Genomic DNA, 25,361 nt, shown 5'->3' with positions numbered 1-25,361 from the left:
CATGCAGAAAAAACTCTCTGATCTGATATATCAAAATGTAACTTTTTGAGCTTGCCACGAAAATATATATGCATGTATATGACTGGCATATAAATGATGATTAGTTCTGCTACAGTATTTCTCAAGCACTTGGTTGAATCTGCTGAAATACTTTGCTGGTCCACATCCAGACTGCAGGCTGCCAAATAGACCCTGGTCTAGATTGTGTTGCCTTTCGACCACTGTTTTTGACTGTTGCTCATCCTCTGTCACCCTTGGATGTTACAGCTACACCAATACCAAAAATATCATACATTAGCCAGCACATCAGTTAAAATTGCAAAACTGACTCAATTTTACTATTGCACTGCAGTCGCAGCATGTGTATATGAATTAATCAGCTGCAACAAATAACTGAAATATCTAAACAAATATACTTACAGACTACATAAAAACAAACAAAAAAAAAAATCACCACTTGAAATTACCAAATAGAAAGAGAAAGTTTATGAAAAAATAAAACACCTGTAAACTTGACTAAGACACACCGACTACTTGATTTGACTCCCTGTGTTTAAACAGATGCAAACGCCCTGGGCCCAGTGGTATGTTCAGACGAATATCAGTGGTGTGGCCTAAGACTGGCACAGAACTGGGCATGGGGGGATCGTCAATGAATAATTAAATTGGCCATTTCCAACTACCAGGGACCACTTGGGTCAGGATTAGACAGAATGTTCCTAGGCTATGGTCAAGCCATGTTTAAAATCCTTTGCATAAAACATGGACTGTGCATTCGGCCACCATCTGTAAGCGTCTTTCTATACTTTATGCAGACAATTTTTATGGAGCTGTATTATGGAGTAATTTGTTTCTTTCATAGAAGTCACTGATAGTAAATCCTTGCTTTTGATATTACCTGACCATGACTTATAAGGTTTTAGTTGCAATGATCTGTAATTTAATGTAGTCCTTCCATATGAGGCTCTGAAAGATGCCATGGATGACTTGGAACCAGATATTTTTTGTACAAACATTCTCAATGACAAAGCCTAACATTGACTCAGATGACTGGCAGATGTCAGATATTGGCCATCAAGTAAACTGCGACCAGGTTTTGTAGAATTCTATAGACTATTTATGTGATTTATTTGTGCTTTTTGTGTTTTTATTGTTTTCATGCTTTTCTTTTGAAATCAAATTAATAGGGATCTTTAATATGAAAATTGTGTTGTTAAAGTTAAGTTAAAAAATGTCATCTACAGTATACCACAGAGTGGTCACAAATCTAACACATTCTCTCCTCCCAACCATCATGTGTAATAACTATTGTAAATCCTTTTGGCCATAAATCATACGAATATTTTCTGTACAGCACAAATAAATTTCAAGGTGAATTAAAAGCCAACACTGTGTTCGTCTGCTATATTGCTGTAATATAAGACTTTAATTTACTAACTATGCAGGAAAAAACAGCCTACTTTTGAGTAGTCATTTTAAAAGAAGTGGTGGGCCTACTTTATTGGCTTGAACACTAAATGGCACAAGGGCTAACCATATGGATATAAAACTCAGACATGGTCTAAAGTCTAAATCATATGCAAGTCAAACTATTTATATTTGTCAGGGTTTGGTGGCCGGAGACGGATGCAAGTGCAGATTTTAAGTTTTAATTAAGACCCAAACAAAACACAAAAAATGACACGATGGCCTTGTGGCAAAACTCAAAGGCAAAAAAATAGACATAAACAAAGCCCATGATAACAAAGACAGAAACAGCAGCAACAAAAGACAAACACAAGACAACCTGTGGGTATATAAACACCGCTAGTTAACAAGAATCAGATTCAGGGGCAGGTGGTCATGTGACAATGATGGTGTGGTGCAGTGGCTGCTGGGAACTGTAGTCCACAGTAGCTTCTGGGATATCCATGACAATAATGCACATGCAGTCAATGCATTCAACATGCAGGCAGTTTCTTCAAAACCTCCCACCTTCTTTCTCTTTCCTCTCGAATAAGATTTAGTTTATGAAGATATTATTATTATTATTATTATTAAATGCAAATGCATACTACACAATTGCTTCTAGAAAAAATTAAGCAATGTCAAATACTTATGGCAGTTGCTACATTTGACTTGTAAAATGTAGCTTTTTTAAAAAAAATAACTGTACTTGTGATTGAGATATGTTGTTGTTTTTTTTTTAAAGACACAGATTAAGGAAAACGTGTAGTTTCTAAGTTTACAGTGCTCAGAAAGAACACTGTGTAAACAAAATGGCCTTTCCAAAATTAGCTGTTGTTTCAAAACTAACAAAACATATAGCCAATCTTGAAGAGTTTCACAAGAGCTTCAGTAGAACTTTGTTCAAACTACAAGCTCATTGTTAATTGTTAATAATGTCTGAGAAATACAAGCTGATCTCAAGCTGCTTGGTCTTCAGAACAACAATCTTGCCTTGTTCTGGCAAATACAGTACATTTTAATCACATGAAACTGTCTACTTAAAGACAAAAAACAATACATAAAACTGCATAGCCCTTCCAACTACAGAAAAATGTCATCAAATTCACCACTCTCACTACAAATATTTAGTTAAAAGAATGTTTTTTTTGCTTATTGGAGCATTGGATTAGAGACAGAGACAGCGAGAGAGAGAAAGAGAGAGAGAGAGAGAGAGAGAGAGACTGGCATCTATGAATAATTCAGATGTCATATGATGAAATATGGCGAAAGGCCTGGAGTAACTGACAGAAAAGCCCAGTAACATGTCTGACACCTTTGGTGGCCTAGACAAATGAATGGCCAGATTAAGAAAATCTGGTCACAAGTGGTGAAAAACAGTTGTGACTAATGATGAAATAAAACCAAAGAAATCAATTATGTAAACTGTGCTCATAATATGGGATGCAATACCACAAAATACATACAATGCATTTAAATGAAAATATAATGTGTATATATCATTTATTTTGTATCAGATTATGCTCCTTTCTTGTTCCACATACAGTTGGGTCTGCACATTGGTCCCAATAAGTCCAATAAGCATTCCTCTGGCTTTAATGTTGCATTACATAACAACCAAGCTCCAGATTTTTCTCTAGCTAAAAAGGCATATAGCGGGAGGAGAGAGAGAGAGAGAGAGAGAGAGAGAGAGAGAGAGAGAGATTTTTTTTTTGTAAGACCACTGCATCTTTAACAGGATTGTGAGCACAGAGTGGAGAAAAATTATTGCAGTTTCCGTAGCTCCCATTTACCAGGCAAAGTGCTCTAAGCTCACTTTTCCACTCTCATCATGTTGCTCCGTGTAGTTACACATATACATGCATGTTGTGTATCCTACAAAAACTGTTATTCTATTTGCATGTCTAACCCTTGTTTTCACAGTTGTGTGTGTATGGTACATTGAGGTCTTAGAGGCTGTGTGAAAAAGGGTTGTATAATAGATGCCCTTCTAGAGAGCAATCCACTTAAATGTTGCTAATGGTCATATGGACATTAACAGTAATCATGTACTGTGATCAGGTGACATCTAAGGGGACTTTGTAAGGTTTTATAAGTCAGAACAAAATATTTTGGATTTCCAGAAATAATAAGTGTTACAGAAAAATGTTTCTATGTCACTAAAGAAAGCAGCATATTACACCACTATAATAAAAAAAAGAAATGAAAGTTGGGTTTTGCCTGCAGAAAAAAGAAACAAGAGTGCCAGGGTCTTTAGAAGAAAAACTGCACAATGTGAACTTGAGACTAGGGTTGTCACAACAAATATTGACTTTAGTTTACTAATGTTTACTGCTCTTTATAGTAATATTTTAATGTTGAAAACATTTATATAATTTTTTTTTGAAGGTATCTTGCTTTACAGTATTTATCTGCATCTGCCTAAGACATTTGCACAATACTGTACTGTATGCTCCACTGTAAAATATGCTTATGGATCATTGACGCTTTATTTTTTACAGGATTTTCTTGGAGCTAGAGGTTCAGGGGCTTGAACCCTAGCCTGATCAGTAACCCGGTCTTAACCACTGAGCCACCACTGACATTGGACTTAGAGATGCTTCATCTCAGCCACTTCACATTCAGCAACAAAACATCAGTGCAAATAACTGGGATATTACCTCCGTACCCCCTTACTAGAGACCTCTTCAGCATTAGCTGCATCTTGATATCATGCCCATGAAATCTATCAGGACAGGAGTGGAACCATAAAACAAGTTCGACACAATTCTCACTGCATTCATACAGAAACTAGATCACACAAAGCATTAACCCATATACCCCATACCCCTGCAGTAGCTCCCAAACAAATGTTGAGGCACATAATCATAGGCCTTCTCCAAATCCACAAAACACATGTAAACTGGATAAAGATATTCCCAAGACACCTCATAAAGCTGTGCAAAGGTAAAGCGCTGGTCCGCTGTTTCCTTTCCGCACCTTGTTCCTCCTGAATCAACAATCAGCTGGAATCTCCTCTACAGAATCCTGGCATACACTTTTTCCTGGGAGGCTAAGGAGTGTCACTACCCTTTAAAAATAAAATAGGGACCTTTAAAAATAGGGACCACTTTCCCAGTTTGCCATTCCAAAGGCACTGCCCCAGATCTCTGGACAAATCTATGTGTTTACCACCCAATCTACTGCCCTACCACCTGTGGTCAATAGCTGTGGTTAGAAGCTTGATAATCGGGAGAGCCTCAGAGTAGAACCACTGCTCCTTTGAATTGAGAGGAGCCAGCTGTGCTGGTGGGCACCTTAGAAGAATGCCTTCTGGTCAGCTCCCACAAGAGCTTTGTGAAGCACTTTCCACTGGATGGAGACCCCAGGGATCTGCAGGAAGAGCTGGAATCTGTGACTTGGGATGGATAAGTCTGGCCTGACCTTCTGAGCCTGTTCCCTCTATAAATAAAATGTATGTTTATTTGATGTATATTTCTTGGTTCTTGAGATTCTCATTGCAGTAATGTGAATTTGAAAAGCTAAAACTATATTACCAATACCTGCAAGGTGCAATAAAATCTCCTCTGTATCTTGTGAATAGCTTTTATGACCTTACACCCCCTAACACCCCCCCACACACACACACACGCACTGATATGTGTGCCTTTCACTGACCTCTTGACCCCATAAAAAAAATCAACACCTTACCCTTAATCTTTCTCCTAAATGTCCTCTCCTCCCACCAGCCCCGCCATTAAAGGATTCATCATTTCACACAACTGTATCACACACCATGCTCACTGAGACATTTCGACAGCTGCCATTGTGCACTGCACCTTCCATCAATCCTCACTGACCACTCATTCATGTGTGGGTTACAGCAATTTATAAAAGGCTTTAAATATTATAAATGGTACAAAATCAGTGTCGGATTATGCAACATATATCCTCTTTTTCTTCTATGTTTCTCTTCTCTTAATTGTCTTTTGTATCCTTGTGATATCTGCTCTAATGGTTTCTTGTAGCTTTTGACATTTTACAGTTTCCTGTTATTCCTCCTCAAGGACCTGCTAGACAGCTAAGTTTTAATTAAAATTTAAAGCCCAACTGGGCATCCTATCATTACCTGAGGCCCACAGTGGGGGTTAAATTTGATTCCCTCTGAGCAGACAGTCAGAACGAAATATGTAGTGAAGTGACTGAATGAGAAACTAGGTGTAAGGCAAGTATGTAAGGCAAGGCCATAAAGCTAAGCACCCTTCATTAGCTTGATTACCACTTTCTGCAGTTGTTACTAATAGGCTAAATAAGTAATATATTGTACTGACCTAATTAACTGAACTAACATAAACTGAAACAGATATGAAAATAAAACATGAAAATGGCACCTACAAAACTTTTATTAATACATGAGCACACATCTGTGGTCAAGCATGATCTGCAGTGATGGACTGTGTAGTCAGGCCACTCTAGCCATGATGGTAATCAAATTATTTTCCTGTTCTCCCTCCCTCCCTCTTCATATTCCTCCCTCTCTGTCACTAATACAGTTCTATCTGGCTCACTGCCAGAGACACAGGCTGACTGTCAAAGCTTATTCTATTACAGGTTTGTTGAGGCAGGATGCTGGCTGGCTTGTGGCCAGCTAACATTGATCTGCACAACTGAACATGCACATCCTACATCACATACATTAAAACCAATAAGAGATACAAGTCCTGGAGGTTAGCTAGAAGTCCTTTGAAAGTTGAAACTGGTGTTTTGTTTCCAAATGCTAAGGGCACAATTGTCACACAGTATCAAGTTTAAATGAGCATTTTGTTTGTGCAGCAGTCACAGTCCATAAGACAAGGACAGTTGGCTATCAAAGGAAAAGAGATACAGCACCAGTTTGAATCCACAAAAACACTCATGGATGAATGGTTGGATGGACGGATGGATGGATAGATGATCAGATGGATGGATGAGTGGAGTGACAATGTGGCATCTTGATTAGATGTTTTCTGAGTGAAGAAGGCACACTACACCTCACAGAGCTGTAATCTTGAACCAACACATCACAAGCAAAATAAAATACTGTATTTCAAATCTACAGTAACAGCTTCTCTAGTTCCTCTGTTAAGGAATAAGGATGATGCTGCCTGTTATTATAACTACGACTTGCAAATACAGCATGGCTGGACCAGTTGTAGCTCAGCTTGGATAAGCTGTGGCTACCTGGGGGACATGTACACTATTTTCAGCATAAGTGACCTTCATTTGCATCTTCAGATTGTCCTCCAGATCTGTTACACTAACCATAAATAGGAGAGTAACTGTATGTGTACTTTGGGACATTCTACCTTTCATTGTATCTAGGCCTCATAGTTCTTAAGTCTTTAAACACCCAGAAACTGTTGGTCGGTCCAGATTTACACTCTTTACTCTGATAACTGCATAATTTTCCTATTAGTTCTCTATAGTTAATGGAAACTATGCTTAAATAAGAACAACTTTAATTTAACAACTTGAATATTAATCATTATAATTAACATGTGATCTTCAGTGGTGTCCAAAATATACATTATATGGCCAAATGTAAAGTCGTGGGAAAAAGAAAGTACACATTCAATTCTATGTTTTTATTTTTCAGGACCAAAATAAAATATTGTGTTATATGTTCTACTTCCTACAAACAATCAAATAACATCAGGTGACAACAACAACAGCAACAAAATAAAACTCAACAGATTTCAATATGTAGTCATTTTTAAAAAAAAAAAGTAAACCAACATTCAAAAACCAGATGGGAAATAATGACATCCTTCCTACTTCCACAATCATTAAGAGAGTAATTAGCAGCCAGGTGTTACTAATGAAATGCACAAGAATAGTTACTTATCAAGAAGTTTGACTACCACTATAAAAGCAGAACTTGTTTGGAGTTCGGTGTTCTGGAGCACTCAGGTGTGTGTCTGCTTCATGCCAAGAAGAAAGGATATCAGCCATGACCTCAGAGACGCAACTGTTGCTGCTCATCAATCTGGGAAGGGTTATAAGGCCATCTCCAAACAATTTGAAATTCACCATTCTACAGTGAGAATGATTGTTTACAAATGGAGAGCCTTCAAGACAGGGGACATCCCAGCAAATTCAGTACAAGATCAGACCATTTAATGCTCAGAGATATAAAGAAAAACCCAAGAGCTACAGGCCTCTGTAAGCACATTAAATGTTTAGGTTAATGACAGCACAATCAGAAAATGACTGAACGAGCATGGCTTTCATGCAAGGATGACTAGGAAAAGGCCCATTCTCTCCGAAAGAATATGGCAGCATGACTTTGGTTTGCAAAACTGCATCTGAACATTCCACAAATGTCCTGGAACAATATCCTTTTGACTGATGAGACCAAGGTGGAGAGGTTTGGTCTTCATACACAGTGCCATGTGCAAACACAGCATATCATCACAAAAATCATACCAACTGTCAACCATGGTGGTGGAGGGGTGATGATCAGGGCTTACTTTGCAGCCGCAGGATCTGGGAAACCTGCGGTCATTGAGATAATGATAAACACTTTATACCAGAATATTCTTGAGACAAATGTAAGGCCAGCTGTACAGCAGCTTAAACTGGTCCAAAATTGGGTCATGCTACAGGATAATGTTCCCAAGCCCACCAGCAAATCGACATCTGAATGGCTAAACAAAAAAAAAATCTAGATGTTGGAATGGCCAAGTCAAAGTCCATTGACTTCAGCACCACTGAGATGTTGTCTTAGGATATTAAGAGAGCTATGCATAAATGAATGTCCTCAAACATCATTGAACTGAAGCAATGTTGTAAAGAAGAGTGGGCCAAAATTTCTCCAAAACAATATGACTAATAAACTCTTACAGAAAACAAAAAGTTATTGTTGCTAAAGGTACATGCTACTGAATTATAGAGAATACTTTTATTGCCCACCTGGTTTTTGAATATTAGTTTACTTTTTGGAAGAAAAAAAAAAAAAAAGACTATATTGAAATGTTTTTTTGTCATCTGAGGTTATTTTTTTGTCTATAGAAGTTGGTGAGGACCACAGAATTTTGGCCCTGATATATAAAAACATGAAGGAGGTTGTACTTTCTTTCACACATGTATGTGGACACCTGACCAGTGACACCCATATTTACATGTTGAACATCCCATTTCAGATTTAGCTCCCCCATTGCTGTTAAAATAACCTCCACTCTTCTGGGAAGGCTTTCCAATAGATTTCGGAATGCGGATGTGCGGATTTGTGCCCAAGTGCATTAGTGAAGTTGGGTGAGTAGGCCTGGCATGCAGTGATCATTCCAAGTCATCCCAAAAGTGATCAGTGGAATTGAGGTCAGGGTTCTGCGTAGGTCATTCAAGTTCATCCACAGCAACCTTAGCAAACAATGACTTTGCAAACCTTAAATATATATATATATATACATCTTGGTTTATTTCCACTTTGGTTAACGATTTCTGGCTTTACCCAGAATACCATTTCACAACCTGCTGATAATGGCCCTACTGGGAATTAGTCTTTGCTTCACCTCTACCTAAAGAAGCCAATGCAGGTTCCAAAGCTTCAACTTTCATTCTACTACCACTATCAATGCCATTGTGATTGTCATCTACAGTAGATCAATAACTAGCTGAGCCAGGTCTCTGCTCTAACTCAGCATTTGCTGTCTCCACTACTATCAATATGACATTGAATATCACTGAAAAAAAAAAAATACTGCTCTATGATCGTTATACCTTATGTTTGAGATTATTTAAAAAATTCTCTTATATAAAAAGCCATTGTAACTGCACTGGCAATGCCCCCCCTGTGATGTTGGTGCAGCAGACAGATGCTAATTTCTCACCGGAATAATGAAAATACAGCACCAACCAACACATTATTTAGTGAAGCATAAATAACCTGGTACTTTTAGCTCACATCCTTAACTTTCAATAATTCAGTACCCTCGAATAAACAACATCAGAGACTAAAATGTTGCTTACCAAACAATGAAATACAATCTTTTTTATAAAGCTGATCACACAGTTGCAAACAGGGCAAAATAAGGGTGAGAGACTGGCACAATCAAGTCTGCAGGAAAAAAGCTTATGTCACGATTAGCAATGACAAATATATTGGTGACCTGGCCTTTGTCTGGTCTAAGCAATGATACTACTGAACTAAACACACACACACACACACACACACACACACACACACACACACACTCACACACACTAGAGAGTGAGAGACACTAATGAGACTACTCCTACTGGACTCAAAATGACCAGTAAATTGCTAACATTATTAAAACATGCTGATTTAATTATAATTATAATTACAACTCACTGTATAATTACACCAACCATGTATCCTTCTAAGGCATTGTTCACTTCAGTAAAACTATGTACCTACAAAACAATATATCCTGTAAACTCATGAATGTTATGCACTGATCAATCTCAGTAGTATAGGTCATATATGATAATTGGCCATTCTCATATACTTAAATGCAAGATCTGTTTAACCTAAAATACATTGAGGATACTGTTCTACCTTTTGATTTTCACAAAATAACATCTTCTCAGTCTGGTGATCCAAAGCCTTTCCCCCCTGATAACCTTGGAAAATCTATTCTATAAACAGAGGTGACTAAACATTTTGTACTTATACCTGCTGTTGACCTTAAAAATCAAGGTGTTCACAAACTGATTGTGAGATACAGCCTTGCTGTTGCCTGGACTACTGGAGAAGTACACTAACTCTGGTCAGAAATATTTACAAGAGCACAGTTTTGTAAGATCATTAAAATGAAGCCACCAAAAAGTAAAGAAACATTATTATTTTTTTAAATCATTATTTTCTATGCATCACATATTGTAGATTACTATAATATTTGAGATTTGTCAGTCCTTTCTACCAAACTTACTAATGGTGCAACCACCTCTGGTTGAGTTAATATGTAATGACCCAACAGCAGTGATGGTTATCTCATGGGTGTCTCATTTTTGCTGTCTTTTAAAGTTAATGTACTTTTTTTTTAACTCATTGAAGCTGTTTGATGCTAAAACCCCACAAGTAAATGTCAAAAATAATTAAGTAAAAGAAAAAACTCAAGTCCAGGTCCATAAAAAAGATTTAAGTGCAGTATCAAAGCCCAACCCTGACCAACACCATCCAGCACACCTCCTGCTCTAGTGGACTTTTAAATGCCTTTGTTTTGAAGGCTGTGTAAGGTGAACATCACATACCTGGGTTCTCCTTGCCAAGAACCTTGCGTATCTGTTTTTCAGCTATTCGAACTATTCTGTCAAGGTCCATAGTAGTGTCCTTTCTTTGTCTGTGCAAACCAATGATCTTTTTCCCCAGTGCATTTTTTAGTCAGTTCCCCCCTCCCTGCTACTTATCAAGTCTATAAATATACCTTTGTGTCTCATATATATATATATATAGTATAATAGTCTGGATATCATCAGTTCTACTTCATATATATATATATATATATGAAGTAGAACTGATGATACCCAGACTATTATTAATGTCCAGACAAATGGTGATCTCTAATAAGTAAAACAAAACTGATAAATACAGATAATCATATAACCTTCTAACTTTTTGTTTCATAATTTGTAAATTAAACAAGGCTTCCAATTTTAAGACTATGTTGCCTATGGACTATGTTGCCTATGGACATAAGAGTTCTTCTTTAATAATAAAATGTAGATTGATTTTAGTTAAAATTGTGATGCTTATAGACTCAATGAAATGTAACAACAAAAATGCAATGCAAATAGAAAATGGGAATGTTGTAAAAATATTTCTAGATGAAACTCTCAGTGAGAGTAACTGAAGAATATCGCATTAGTACACACATTAAAAGGTCATCACAAATGTAAGTTAATCTATACATCATATAATCTGCTATCAAAGACACTGACTGAAATGTTGTTATTTATAAGTATTTTTAATTTACGTATCTAATTAATTTCGTCATAAATCACAAAAGCACCACATTTCAAACTTACAGTTACAAAAAAAATGGCATGGGAAATATTGCAGTATGAGGAAATTTTTCACAAAGAGTTTAACTGAACAGCCTTTGTGCTAGTGACTGAGTCTCAAAAAGTGCTATTAGTAAATTAAGCTTTGCTTCAATCCCAAACACCTTTGTGTACTTTTGTTTGTGAAGCTTATCACCCTGTCAGCAGGATACCTGGGGGGGAGGGTGTTGGGGGGAGGGGTCGAGTAGCTCTCTGAAGACCTGCGCCTCTTAAGGTACGTAGACTGAGCTAAACTAAGGCCTTTCACCACTCGCTCACACAAGTCCAGTGCTCAAGTGGATGGAGAACTCCAAGATTATTCCTTATTTATTTAGATAAGATGAAAGTGGTTGTCTCATTATAAGGGCATGTGCTCTGAGGTTATGCAGCACAAGTGCATGTGAGTAACTAAGTAAGGGAAAAACATGATGGGACTGATTATTTCACTATAACAGCATGTCCCTAAGTGTTTTATTCTTGTTATACTATAGCAGTTTGCTAACGATTGGTTTTTCAGTTTATTAAAGAACAACATACTTGTATCTATTTATAGTTAAATTTAATATTGTGGAATTTCTAATCTTAAACTTTCCAGTTTATGTGAGCCCATGATAGCCTCACATCCTTGTTCTAGGCTGACAAGAGTGGAACCCACTGTGGTCTTCTGCTCTTATAGCTCATCCACCTCAAGGTTTGATATGTTGTGTATGCTGAATTGCTTCACCACAGTTTTATTATAGACTTCCTGTCAGCTCAAACATGTCTGGTCATTCTCCTCTGAGCTCTCTTATCAACAAGGTGTTTCAGCTTGCATACCTAACGCTCACAGGAGGTTTTTTTGTTTTTCGCACCATTCTGTGTAAATTCTAGAGACTGTTGTGTGTGAAATTCCCAGGAGATCAGCAGTTTTGGAAGTATTCAAACCAGCCCATCCGTTACCAACAACCATGCCATGGGTAAAGTCACAGAGATCACATTTTTCACTGAAGTTCTTGACCTGTATCTGCATGATGCGTTGTGCTACTGCCACATGACTGGCTGTTTGGATAACTGCATGAATGTGCAGGTGTACAGGTATTACTAACAATGTGGATGATCAGGGCATATACAGTACTGTGCAAGTCTTAGGCACATGCAAAAAAAATGCTGTAGAGAAAACGTGCCTTCAAAAATAATGAAATTATATGTTTTTAATTAAAATTACTATAAAGAGCAGTAAACTGTAATAAATGAAAAATTGAATATTTGCTTTGACGACCCTTTGCTTAAAAAAAATAGTTTGTACAGTTGGTAAGTTTTACTGAGCATCTTGCAGAACAAGCCACAGTTGTTCTGGAGACTTTCACTGTCGCACTTGGTTCTTATTTTTGCATGCAACAGCAGGCAGCTTTCATTATGGTTTTTTGTTGTCTGAAAAGTGGTCTCTTACATAATATGCTGCTTTCTTTACTGATATACAAGCATTTTTTCTGTAACATTTAATATTGTGCTGGAAAACTAATGTTTAAAAATCTAAAACATTTTTGAACTGACTTAAAATGTAGAAGTCATAAAATAAAAATCTATACCAATCAACCATAACATTAAAACCACCGGCCTAATATTGTGTAGGTCCACCTTGTGCCAACAAAACAGCTCTGACCCATCAAGGCATGGACTTCACAAGACCTGTGAAGATGTGCTGTGGTATCTGGCACCAAGAGGTTAGCAGCGGGTCCTTTAAGTCCTGTAAGTTGTGAGGTGGGGCCTCCACGGATCTGACTTTGGTTTGTCCAGATTGTTTGTCAGATTGAGATTTATGGAATTTGCAGGGGAAGTAAACAGTTTGAACTCTTTATCATATTCCTCAAACCATTCCTGAACAATTTTTGCAGTGTGGCAGGGCACTTTATCCTGCTGAAAGAGGCCACTGCCATTAAGGAATACTGTTGCCATGAAGGAGTTTACTTGGTCTGCAACAATGTTTATGTAGGTGGTATGTGTCAAAGTAACGTCCACATGAATGCTAGGACCCAAGGTTTCCCAGCAGAACACTGCCCAGAGCATCCCAAACTGAAGACCCAAACTGTCACCCTCAGCTGAGAGGAAATTGGTTCAGATGGTCAGCAAAACCCCAGGAACCACCAAGGCACAGACCTACCATGAACTGGAAGCTGCTTGAACATCAGTGTCACTGTCTACACTCAACAAACAAGTTTTACATCGCCATGGACTGAAAGGCTGCCGTCCAAGAAAGAAGCCCCTGCTCCAAAATCGACACCTACAAGCCAGTGTAAAATTTGCAACTGACCCTATGAACAAAGAAAAAGCCCTCTGGAGGGACGTTTTATGGTCAGATGAGACAAAGATTGAGGTCTTTGGCTATAATAACCAGAGGTATGTTTGGAGGAGTAAAGAACACTGTACCAAGCATGGTGGTGGTAGCATTATGGTCTGAGGCTGTTTTGCTGCCATTGGAACTGGTGCATTGCACAAAGTGGATGGAATAATGAAGGAGGGCTACCTTAGAATTATTCAGCATAATCTCAAATCATCAGCCCAACTTGGGCACAATTGGGTGTTCCAACCAGACAATGACCCCAAACACACATCAAAGCAGGTTGTGGAATGGATAAAGCAGGCTAACATTAAGGTTTTGGAATGACATTCCCAAAGTCCTGATCTCAACCCTATCGAAAATTGGTGGACTGTGCTTAAAAATCAAGTCAGGGCCAGGAAACCAACAAATATCATTGAACTTTAACAATTCTGCCAAGAATTGGTAAAATACCCAACCAAATATCCAAACAGAATTCTGCCAGAAACTGGTCGATGGCTACCAAAAGCGTCTGCTCGAGGTGAAACTTGCTAAGGGCCATTCAACTAAATATTAGTGTGCTATATGTAAATTTTTGACACTGTATGTATAATTTTGACCTTGTGTTGACCACAGAAAACCCCAAATAAATTAAAACTGGTGAACCAAATTCTTGTTTTTGTTTTTTATTAAAGATGTATGCTTAATAAATTATTGAAGGCCCAATATTGCCATAACATTCATGTTCATGATGAGTGTATGTAAACTTCCGACCTCAGCTGTGTGTGTGTGTGTGTGTGTGTGTGTGTGTGTATTGGCACCCTCTTAGTCAATACTTTGTTCTACCTCCCTTTCCCAAGATAACAGCTCTGAGTCTTCTCCTATAATGCCTGATGAGGTTGGAGAATACATAGCAAGGGATCTGAGACCATTCCTCCATACAGAATTTCTCCAGATCCTTCAAACACTGGTGGACCCTCCTCTTCAATTCACCCCACAGGTTTTCTATGGGGTTTGGGACTGGGATAGCCATGGTAGGACCTTGATTTTATGGTCAGTAAACCATTTTGTGTCTGATGTATGTTTTGGATCATTGTCCTGCTTGAAGATCCAACCACGGCCCATTTTAAGCTTTATGGCAGAGGCAGTCAGGTTTTCATTTAATATCTGTTGATATTTGATGGAGTCCATGAAGTCATGTATCCTAACAAAATGTCCAGGTCCTCTGGCAGAAAAAAAGTCCCAAAACATTAATGAGACACCTCCATATTTAACGGTGGGCATGAGGTATTTTTCCATATGGCTACCTCTCTGTGTGCGACAAAATCACCTCTGGTGTTTATTGCCAAAAAATTTCATCTGACCTTAGAACCCGATCCCATTTGAAGTTCCAGTAGTGTCTGGCAAACTGAAGCAGCTCGAGTTTGTTTTTGGATGAGAGTAGAGACTTTTTTTCTTGAAACCCTTACAAACAACTTCTGGTGATGTAGGTGACTTCAGATTGTAGTTTTGGAGACTTTCTGACCCCAAGATGCAGCTAACTTCTGCAATTCTCCATCTGTGATCCTTGGAGATTTTTTGGCCACTCGAACCATCCTCTTCACAGTGCGTTGAGACAATATAGACACACGCCCAATTCCAGGTTGATTCATAACATTTCCAGTTGACTGGAACTTCTTAATTATTGCCCTGATGGACGGAATGGGCATTTTCAATGCTTGTGCTATTTTCTTATAGACACTCCCCATTGTGTGAAGCTCAACAACCTTTTGCCGCACATCACAGCTATATTCCTTGGTCTTACACATTGTTATGAATGACTAAGGGAATTTGGCCTATGTGTTACCTCATATTTATATCCCTGTGAAACAGGAAGTCATGGTTGAACAATTTCCTGTTCCTAATCACCCAGGTGTAATTAACAAAATGTAAAATATCAGTGGGAACATACTTCATATATTTTTCTCATATGAATTTATAGAGGTGCCAATAATGGTTGCACACCTATATTTAAAAAAGTTTTTTTTTTTTTTAATAAACCTGTGTTGTGTTTGCAAATGAGAGCAGTGTATGTTTGTGAATTTTTTTAAACAAAATATCAAAAGATTATACAGTAAAGACAATTTATCACAGCCTCTTTTGCTCATATTTACCAAGGGTGCCAGTATTAGAGGAGGGCATTGTATATATGGATTTCACATTGAGTTGTTTTCTACCATGTCCATCCCTGTAGTATAATTATACTAAAATCTCTATAACCTGACTGTTACAAATGCCTTTACTATATAGTTATAGTTTGTCATTCTGTTGAAGATTCTTTTGATAGTTCACGACATTTGTGCAAAGATAATTTTGTAAAATCCAAATAAGCTCTACAGATCTTCAATGGAAAGGGTTTAAGATACTGTTTGATTTGTAGTGGACTTTTTTTATTATCACAAAATCCAGGATAGTTTATGAATTGCGTATCCATTAAATTACCATCTAATTAAACAAGTAATACTGGATTTAATTTGATTTCATAAAAGGTAAAACTTGGAAAACCCCTCTGCCATGGAACCATGCACAACTGCGTAAAATGTGACTAAGAAGCCCCCCTCCATGAGGTCAGGGGTGGGTTATGATTGTCCAGGAGTTTGATTAGAGCCTGGCTTGTTTGCTCTCTTTGAGCATCCTGGGTGTTTTCTCTGAATTGCTTTACCTGAGATTTTCACTCCTAAAAATTTTCGACTGCTTGAATTTTAACAGCATTTAATACAATTTTTTAGTTGAACTCATAATCAATATATTCAAGTACTATATTAAGATTCACATTTTTTTTCAAACATTACAGATTCAGGTTCAGGTTCTGCTGACTCTAATTTCACTCCACATTAACTCCCTTTCCTAAGGAAAACAAAAAGAGATTTCATTGAATGCACCTTGATGACTGAAGTGATTGCAGAGTGTGAGCTCTCCAAAGACAAGTGCATTGTCATAGTGCCACACAGCCTGATGAGGATTAAGTGCTGAGCCAGCAAGATCTTCTACTCGACTTTTATCGTTTCCTTTCTTATTCCTCATTGGAAAATCTCAAGGCTTTTTTTTGGGAAGGACACAACAAGGCCACATTTGCATGGTCAAGCACGATGAGGCCTAGTTTTTATCCTGGGTCTGAAATAACCAGAACACTGAAGTACTTTATTTGAAGAAGTAGCCCAAAGCAAGACTACTACAGGACTGAAGAGCAAGGAGCAAAAGACATTAAAGCACTATTATACACTATATTTGGACTGCCATAAGGAATTATACTTTCTTTCAGACGTCATGTAAGCACAGTTACTGGTATTTCCAATATAAAAACCTTTTCTATGTGTATGATATATGATTGATATGATATATGAAAAAAATATGATTCCATGTTATTCTGTGCATATCTGTGCATATTCCATATAATGGAATATGAATACATTATTAGGTATGACAGATAATGCTTTTTAAATGTATACAAATACAGATACATTTAAGGCACACTATTCTTTTTTTGGTAAGCTTACCAGAAAAGTTCACAGGCCATTTGAATGAAACTAAAGGTGAGCACTGGGACTGGGAGGCAAGTGACCATATATGAAAGCAAGGCCACGTGCATTAACATGAACATGCAGTGATGCTTGATGCATTATTTGCAGCATGCTTAATGACTGCCTGGTTAGGATTGCTGTTCTTTAAATTAAACTGCTAGTTTGTTTATGGGACATAGCACCAACTAAATTTGTTAGAAAATATTATGGTTGGTACAAATGACTACTAGTGACTATGTAACACGCACATCTCCAGTTGAGACTAATTATAAACGCGCCAGATGTAGAGATATAGTTGAGGTTGAGGAACTGTCAAAGCCAGAACTGTATATACAAAAAGTATATATGACTACTTCTGTAACCACTTCGAGTTTGAATCTGAATACAGACACAGATATGGATATTTGGAGAACTAGCGTTGCAGATAGGTGACAGATGGTGTCAACAGATACAGATTCAGTTTCATTGTATCACGGCCCTAGTTAATACCATAACTCTAAAAAGAGCAACAAGGGAAGCTATATCTTCTATAATAATAGTGGCACATATGGGCTATATAATTGTTTTCTTTCATCCATATGCTGAGTTGTCATATGGTTTATGATTAGTTAGGTTATGCATCAAATATCTCTTTATGGTTAACAAATTTCAGATAGCATTGCTTCAATTGAAACCAACATAACCTATGGATATGTTAAACCAATCATAAAAGTATTTCAAAAAGGTAATGTAAATGTAAGCTTATTATGTAACTGAAAGATAGATTAAATACATGCAGGTGACATATTAAAGGAAAAAAGCAGCATAAAGTGACTTAGTATGATTAACATGATATAATGTTCATACACATCAAACTTCCATTAGATGATAAATGTTCCATCACAGGATAAAGGTGATCAGTCAGAATAACTTTGTACTTATTAACAGTGATTTATCCCTGTAAGAGGAGGTTGCCCCAAATCACAGCTAAACAGAGTTACCAGGTTCACCCAGGTTAAGCCAATTCTGACTTGGCCACTTTTGCTCCTGCCCACAGCACTCTGTGTGACCTCAGCCTGATTTTAGAGCTGGAATGTCACTAAAGTAGCCTGGATTTGACACCAACATCCAACATGCTGTACATCCACATCATCTAAATCACAAGTCCACTCAGTGTGGTACAATCTAATTGCTATAATGACAACATTAAATATTATTCAAGGCCAGGGTTGCCAAATGCAATATGATAATAACATAATATTCAGTGTTAAAGGGAATTCATCAACAAACCAGTCTTGGGTTATAAAAGGGTTATAAAAACCCTTTGTATAATTATTCATATACAAAGTGAAAGTGAAATCTAAAGGTACAACAAATTTTCCTCACTGACAACAGTGCTGTAGTTGTCTACACTGCCAGCATTCATAAATGTCTATGGGTGGCTTATAAGCAAATAATCTATGTGTATATGTTATAAAAAATTATTTGAAGATCTTTTTTTAATTATTTGGTACTGCTCCAGGAGACTCGAAAGCCAAGAATCTTACTGGGATACTTCTATTACTGGGCTCATATATCAGACTGAATAGTGGGAGGTTTAGTGGCTGTGAAAATAAAGGCAACACCACTGACAGTATTTTACTTTGCATGGGCACATATTTAGAGCTCCATAAAAGTGGTTTAAACACATAAAAGAAACCATAAAAAGTTGTGATAGGCAAATGGATCAAGTGCTAGTAGGGGGCTTCAAGCTGTTATGCAATGTTTGGGCATGTAAATAACATAATTAAAACAAAATGTACACTTTTGCTGTAAGCCATGAAATATGATTAAAAGAATAATGTAAAGGAAAATCTGGTATTGATATATACTGTCTAAAACTGGTGTACTGTCTAAAACTGATGCCCTCACCTGAAAAGGCAAATTTTGCTCAAACAGGTGTTAAGACTTTTTATATCATGCTCTTACACTTATTCATCATTCATTCATCATGCTCTTAAATACATGAAGAAATGCTATGACTGCAGATAAAAAAATAAAATATAAAAAAAAAACACTAAACACAAGCCACACACTGGTAGATTAGAAGCCATTCTACATGTGGGTTTGGTTTGTCACAGTGATACTAATGATTGGTATGACACTAACTATTGAGATACTAAGAAGGAAGGACAGCACAGTGATCTGTTTCTAGCCACCTCTTGAGTGGCTGGCTTATGATAATACTAGGCCACACTTTTACAAATTGGCAGTTATTATTAACTTAAATAATCACTGGCTTTAATCATTTTCTGGTGATATAATTTCAGGTATGGCTTAAAGTTAGAAGTACCTTATATTCAGATATGCATAACTATTAGGCAGCTTTTTACTACAGGTAACATAGCCTAAATAAGGAAATCTAACAGACTATGAAAAGATAGAAATTGTAAAAAAATAAAATAAAAATAAAAATACTTTCAGAAGGATTCAATACTTTTGAAATGACAAAACTATTGAGATATGATCGCCACACAATCAACACTTTATTAATAATAGTCAGCTAGGTCATGAATAATAATGTGTTGAAAAAAATAGGCTAAAATTTACTGCAGAAAACTTAAATGTGAAGAATTAAATGTGAAACCTCTAGGAACCCCTTTCTGCCACGTTTTTCCGGAACTGCAAACTTTCTGGATTCCCCCGAAGTAGTAGGTGTGAAATGCTCAGGGGCATTGCTAAGGCGAGGAAGCATGAAACATGAACTCTGATTAATAAAAACTGTACAAAAAGTGCACAAGCAGAATCATCATAATTTGGCCAAGAAATACTTTATGAATGATTTTTTCAAAGGTCTTATGAGTGGGCCCATGGCTCAATCAGTAATGGACATGAAGCACCAGCTGAAAACAGGTGCCAGTGAGTCAGGAGGTTTCAGAGTGGAGGGGGCATGGGTGGCTCATGAAAATTACTGAAAAGAAGAGTGGCGATATTGGCAACTGAATATTTTTGAAAGGCCAAAATTTGTATTTATCTAATTCCTAGTTAAGTGTTTTAAAAAATATTTATTATATGTTAAACATGCTACGTTTTAAGTAAGTGGAAGAAAAAAATTGTAATCAAGTTACTAATTGCACACCCTAATATTTGAGAAAATTGTTATATTTTTCCCCAGTGAAGCCAAATGTCACTTTTTCTTTGTAAAATATTAATTTTTGCTACTAAAATATTAAGAAAAACCCTTCCAGATACACTGATAGCACTGTATCTATTCACCACTAAAAATAAAAGAAATCGAAATATTCTACTAATTATACATGTACTAATTTGGAACAGGCATGGCCTATTCAAATTAATTCGTATAATGGCAATTTTTACTGTCCTAGACTTAATTTCAGTTTGCTGGTCATAAAACTGGATGAAATGCAATAAGCTATTTGTCTATTAAACTAAAGTCAATTATTGCTAACCATCAGTCCCACACTATACCAAACAGCCACACTGCATCATTGCAGAGAAACACAATACTGGATTTTACTCACTGAAAATATTCAAATGATTTCTCATTGAGGTTCATATTTGAAGAAGAAAAAAAAAACCAAACAGAAAAAACCTTATGTGATACTTTCTTTCTCTCAATGGAATTTTTTTTTTTTTTTTTGTAGTAGCCTGCATTACCACTAAAGTGGCTAGAAATCAAAAGCTTTTGCAAATAATATGTAAAACAAAACGACATACATTACCATATAAAGAAACTCTCACCTTCGTGTCTGTCGTGTTAAAGCAACTATTTTCCTGCCTCATTTGCCTTTACAAAACAGGACGGCATGAAAGCTAGTCTTTATAGCAGAAAGAACAAATAATTAGATTGACAATAGCTATGAAGATTGGCCCACTAGGTCCTCTTGAGGCCTGGTAACATTAGTCTCAAGGGATCCAATCACAAGTAGACAACCAATAGCAGTTTATGCCTAGTATTTTCATTTCTGTTTTATATTTAGCAATCAGACATTATTTTCTAGTTAAATTGCCAAGCCCTCTGATCACATCAGATAAAATATTCAAAGCATGAGTGCTCTTAAGAACTTGACCACAAGTGCACAGCCCCTATAAATTCAAATATATTATCAAACATCAAATATATAATAAGTGTTCCTGTACTGTACCCATACATTTTATGTTTCTACTAGGCTACATGTCCAACTGAGAGCAGTTTAAAGCTCACGTATGATGATTTATTTGATGTTTTCCTTAATATGACTAAACGTCATATTCAAAATATTCAACAGAGTCAAACTCAAAATATTCCTCTTCTAAGCCCTAAGTCCATCAAGACCATCACTGCAGAATTGTAAAAGTGTTGCGCTATTAAAAAGTAATGTCATATTTTTCGTAATTAAGGAGTATTAGAAGCATACTCCTAAATATAAGCTAAGTAATTCGGGACATCATCACCAGCGTGGCAGATTCTAATGTATACCGACCCCGCGTGCAGTCCACGAGCCTGGCAACGCTGGTGACTAGGTGGTGTTTTGATTGAGTCGAGGACGCATCCGGATGCATTGGCATTTACACTACAAATGTAATGTAGTGTAACGTAGGGACATGCGTCCTGGATCACATCCGCAACTGGCTGGCATTGAACCCCGTCGACACTTGTACTTAGTCCATTTGTGATCCAATCACCCGAGATGGATGTTAAGACCACGTGTGAATGGGCCAAAGCTGGAGTAGTTTATAACATCAAAAATCAGTAGGTTATAACATCAAACATCAGTAGGTTATAACATCAAAAGCTGAGACCTCCTTTTAACTCTCAGCTGGATCTCGGTGAATGAAGTTAGATTGTATTTGAGGTTTATTGCTTGCCTTATAATGCGATTAGATATCTCACCATCAATATTTTGTGACATTAATAAAACACGATCGCCTACTTTAGATGCGGTTCTGCGCATCAGACATTCCACAGCCCCAGCTGTTGATTCATATAAGCCAAGCCAAAGTATATTTCAGAGAGACATTTTTTCTTTACTGATATATTGACTGATTAATTGACGCTGTCGCGTGCTCGAAGCTCCAGGCTTTTATTAGTCAGCTAAACCCTTGCGCATGATAAATATTTAATATTTTCGTCGATGCTCACGTCAGCGACTGGCCAGGGGGGACCTCATAGTTCATTTGCAATAGTTTTGCGTGATTTGCATGCGTTTTGCTGCATGGACTCAGAGGCTACCAAGTTTGTTTGTTTGTTTGTTTGTTTTTAACTACCATTCCAGTCGTCTGCCTGATTGAGTTGTCTTTTTTTTTATCCACTAAGCATTGCACTATACTGTACTACTGCAGTAACCTCTCGTACACTGACAGTCTGGAGAGCAGGGACAGTAAAAAAAATTAATAAATAAAAACGCGCGCGCACACAGCAACAAGCACCGCAGTCTCAGTCTGGGGTACATTGATGATCTAATGATCTACTGATACCACGTCATAAAAGTTGCTTGTCCTATACAGAATCAGAATCAGACTGTAGTACATAGTAGATCTGATACATTATCAGACTGTAGTACATAGTAGATTTCACTGCTACGCATTATAATGCAGCGAGGTCTGCAATAACTTATCCCTCCACTCACGCGCGCGCGCGCACACACACACACACACACACAAATGCAACTATATTAGAACACCCATCACCGTGAGAAACGATCATTCGAGCCGTCACGGAAAAACTGGGGAGTGATGATGATAATGAGGAGGAAGAGGAGGTAGCGTGAGGGGGTAGTACACATGGGGGCTTACCACTTGGGTTCTTGTTTTTCTTAAGACTCTTGCCACAAAGACACTGCAGCATATGCGATCCTTTGCTGAAAATGTTCCAAAGAAACCACATTGATTTGGGCGAAGAGCAGTCCAGCAGCCTAGGCGCCCTCATAGGGAAGGGCTCTTTGCGGTTGCATAATAGCCCTGCTGGATCAGTTCTGCCGCACGAGAATGCTACTTGTACCATAGAAAACGCCGTGTGATGCCCCGGCTGCTCTGCGTTTTCATTGAAGTGCAGAAATATTGCGTGCCACTTTAGGACGGCGCTTGGGTTCGGATCCGACGCGTTAACAGTGGCGTAGCCTTCCCGGCATGTCCGTAACCCGAATACACTTTTTCGATCGCATTGGTCGCGCGGGGGTGGGTGTGTGGCCTGATCACGGTGCGTCGCGAGGGCATTCAGCACAAGATAACATTGCATATTAGTTCGGCGCTCCGTGGTAAGGGTGGGATGTGCTCTGTGCGGCGTCAGAAGCCAGGCGAGGGCGCGTGCCTTCGTGTTAGAGGACCGCAACGGTAAACCCCAACTAAGCACATCACCAGCGTTTCTGTCCCCTTGGTTTAATCAAACATTTCCAGCAGCTGCGGAATTCCAGTATTCCTCCAAAACTTCGATTTAAAAAAAAAAAAAATTTTTCATTTGCCGTCCTTTATAAGAGTGAACCCGTTTGTGCTTGTTCCTCTGCTTATATTAAACTGCCTCAGGAGCACCGGTAGCCCCTTTCCGAAAGTGGAGCGCGCTCGGCGCGAACGTGCCCGCGCAGTGTTGAACCCGCGCGCCTGGACAGGATGCGGGAGTGTGGGTCGAAGCGACAGACTGGAATCTCATTACGTAGACACGTGGCTTTCACATCGGCTCGGACGAGATGCTTTCGCTAGTTTTCGGCTGGAGAGACTTATCTAGGGACTCCGGCGTGGCTCCATCCAGAATCATCGCAGCTTCCAGAGGGAGGGAGGGAGAGAGGGAGGGAGAGAGGGCGGTCACTCAGCGCGTGCACTCTCCGGTATTCTGGAGCGCTTCATCAAATGGGATCGGTGATGCCGTTGTGTGTGGTGGGGAGGGGAGGAAGGGTAATGTGGAAACGTTCACAGAGCGGCGCAACAGCCGCAGTGGGTCTTTGGAAGTGAGCTGAGTTCATGAAAACGTCGAGATCGTCAACGCGCCTCTACGTTTCTAGTTCCCAGCGACGTAGATGGAGTCTCTGCTGCACCCTGCATTCTCTGTTTAGGCTAATGATACGATGTAGCTTTCTCCACTGCAATCAATCAATTCGGTGTAATGGAAGTAATTATAGTATGTTGCTGCGAACAGTAATTCTGCAGTTACATTAGGTTGTAGCTAAAAACCAGTGTCCCTGGAGATCTTCATTCCTGAAGAGTTTAGTTCATCTCAAACCAGATTGTCAATCTAGTCTACTTCTTTTGCGTTGAAACAAATATATAGCTTGAACAGAATATATAATGGATAAGAATATATTGTCCACAGATCACTGCATTGGGTTCATGAGCAACAACTGCAAAGTGAAAACTATAGGCTGTGCTATAATTAAGATGGGAATTGACTAGTTTGCAAGAATATGTTTACTGTTGTATTGAAGCTCTGTTTGAGACCTGATTCTGAGAGATAAAGACCCACAACACACACACACACACACACACACACACACACACACACACACACACACACACACACACAAAATGTAGGTCTTTGAATCCTAGACCTGCAGAGTCCAGATTTCTTCCTTCGTCTAACTACACCACAATGTTTTGCCATGGGCACTGCAACATGGCCCTATTTCTATATATACTAGAAACGTGCCAGTATGCTCTGTGGTCCTGCCAAGACCTAATCGTGTTTAATGGTTATAAACAGTTTATTGGATGCAAGGATTCGCACACTCTGAACCACTGCTTTTTAGGCAATAATACATCCAAGAATATTATTTAACCAATAGTATAACATGCATTATTTTTGAAGGACTCGGTTTTGTGGTTTCACTGATAATACTCAGAAACTGAGAGCTGATCCTAGAATGCCATTATAATGCAACATATACCTAAAATATATCTTGCGTCTTTAAATGCTACTACTATAGAGAGCGAAGGCCTGAGTAATTCATGAGGCCCAGGTCTTTATACTGTATATGAACCCTGGAAAATGGTTTAAGGCAAACACTGTTGAAGAGGGATGTGGTGGAGACTCACTGTAGCTTTTCCCTTGGTTACAAGACTACAACACCACTAACATCTACTTGAAATGT

General features: G+C 38.1%; 1 protein-coding gene across 2 annotated transcripts in view; it reads right to left on the bottom strand.

Annotated features, from left to right (window-relative positions):
* Positions 1-24,009, bottom strand: part of LOC128601943 (fibroblast growth factor 14-like) — a 70,796-nt gene extending 46,787 nt beyond the window's left edge. The window contains exon 1 of one of the 2 annotated variants that reach the window (XM_053615403.1): positions 23,080-24,009. In XM_053615403.1, the coding sequence (XP_053471378.1) occupies positions 23,080-23,521 (442 nt within the window). In that variant the 5' untranslated portion in view covers positions 23,522-24,009. Of the gene's footprint in view, positions 1-690; positions 696-23,079 lie in introns of those variants that run through there. The other variant, XM_053615406.1, reaches the window with a different exon arrangement.
* Between the last annotated feature and the right edge of the window lie 1,352 nt (positions 24,010-25,361).

Source organism: Ictalurus furcatus, chromosome 26, assembly GCF_023375685.1.
Source record: "Ictalurus furcatus strain D&B chromosome 26, Billie_1.0, whole genome shotgun sequence".
In the NCBI taxonomy this organism is placed as follows: domain Eukaryota; kingdom Metazoa; phylum Chordata; class Actinopteri; order Siluriformes; family Ictaluridae; genus Ictalurus; species Ictalurus furcatus.
The sequence above is the reverse complement of the archived record's forward strand: the minus strand, read 5'-3'. Positions and strand labels throughout refer to the sequence as shown.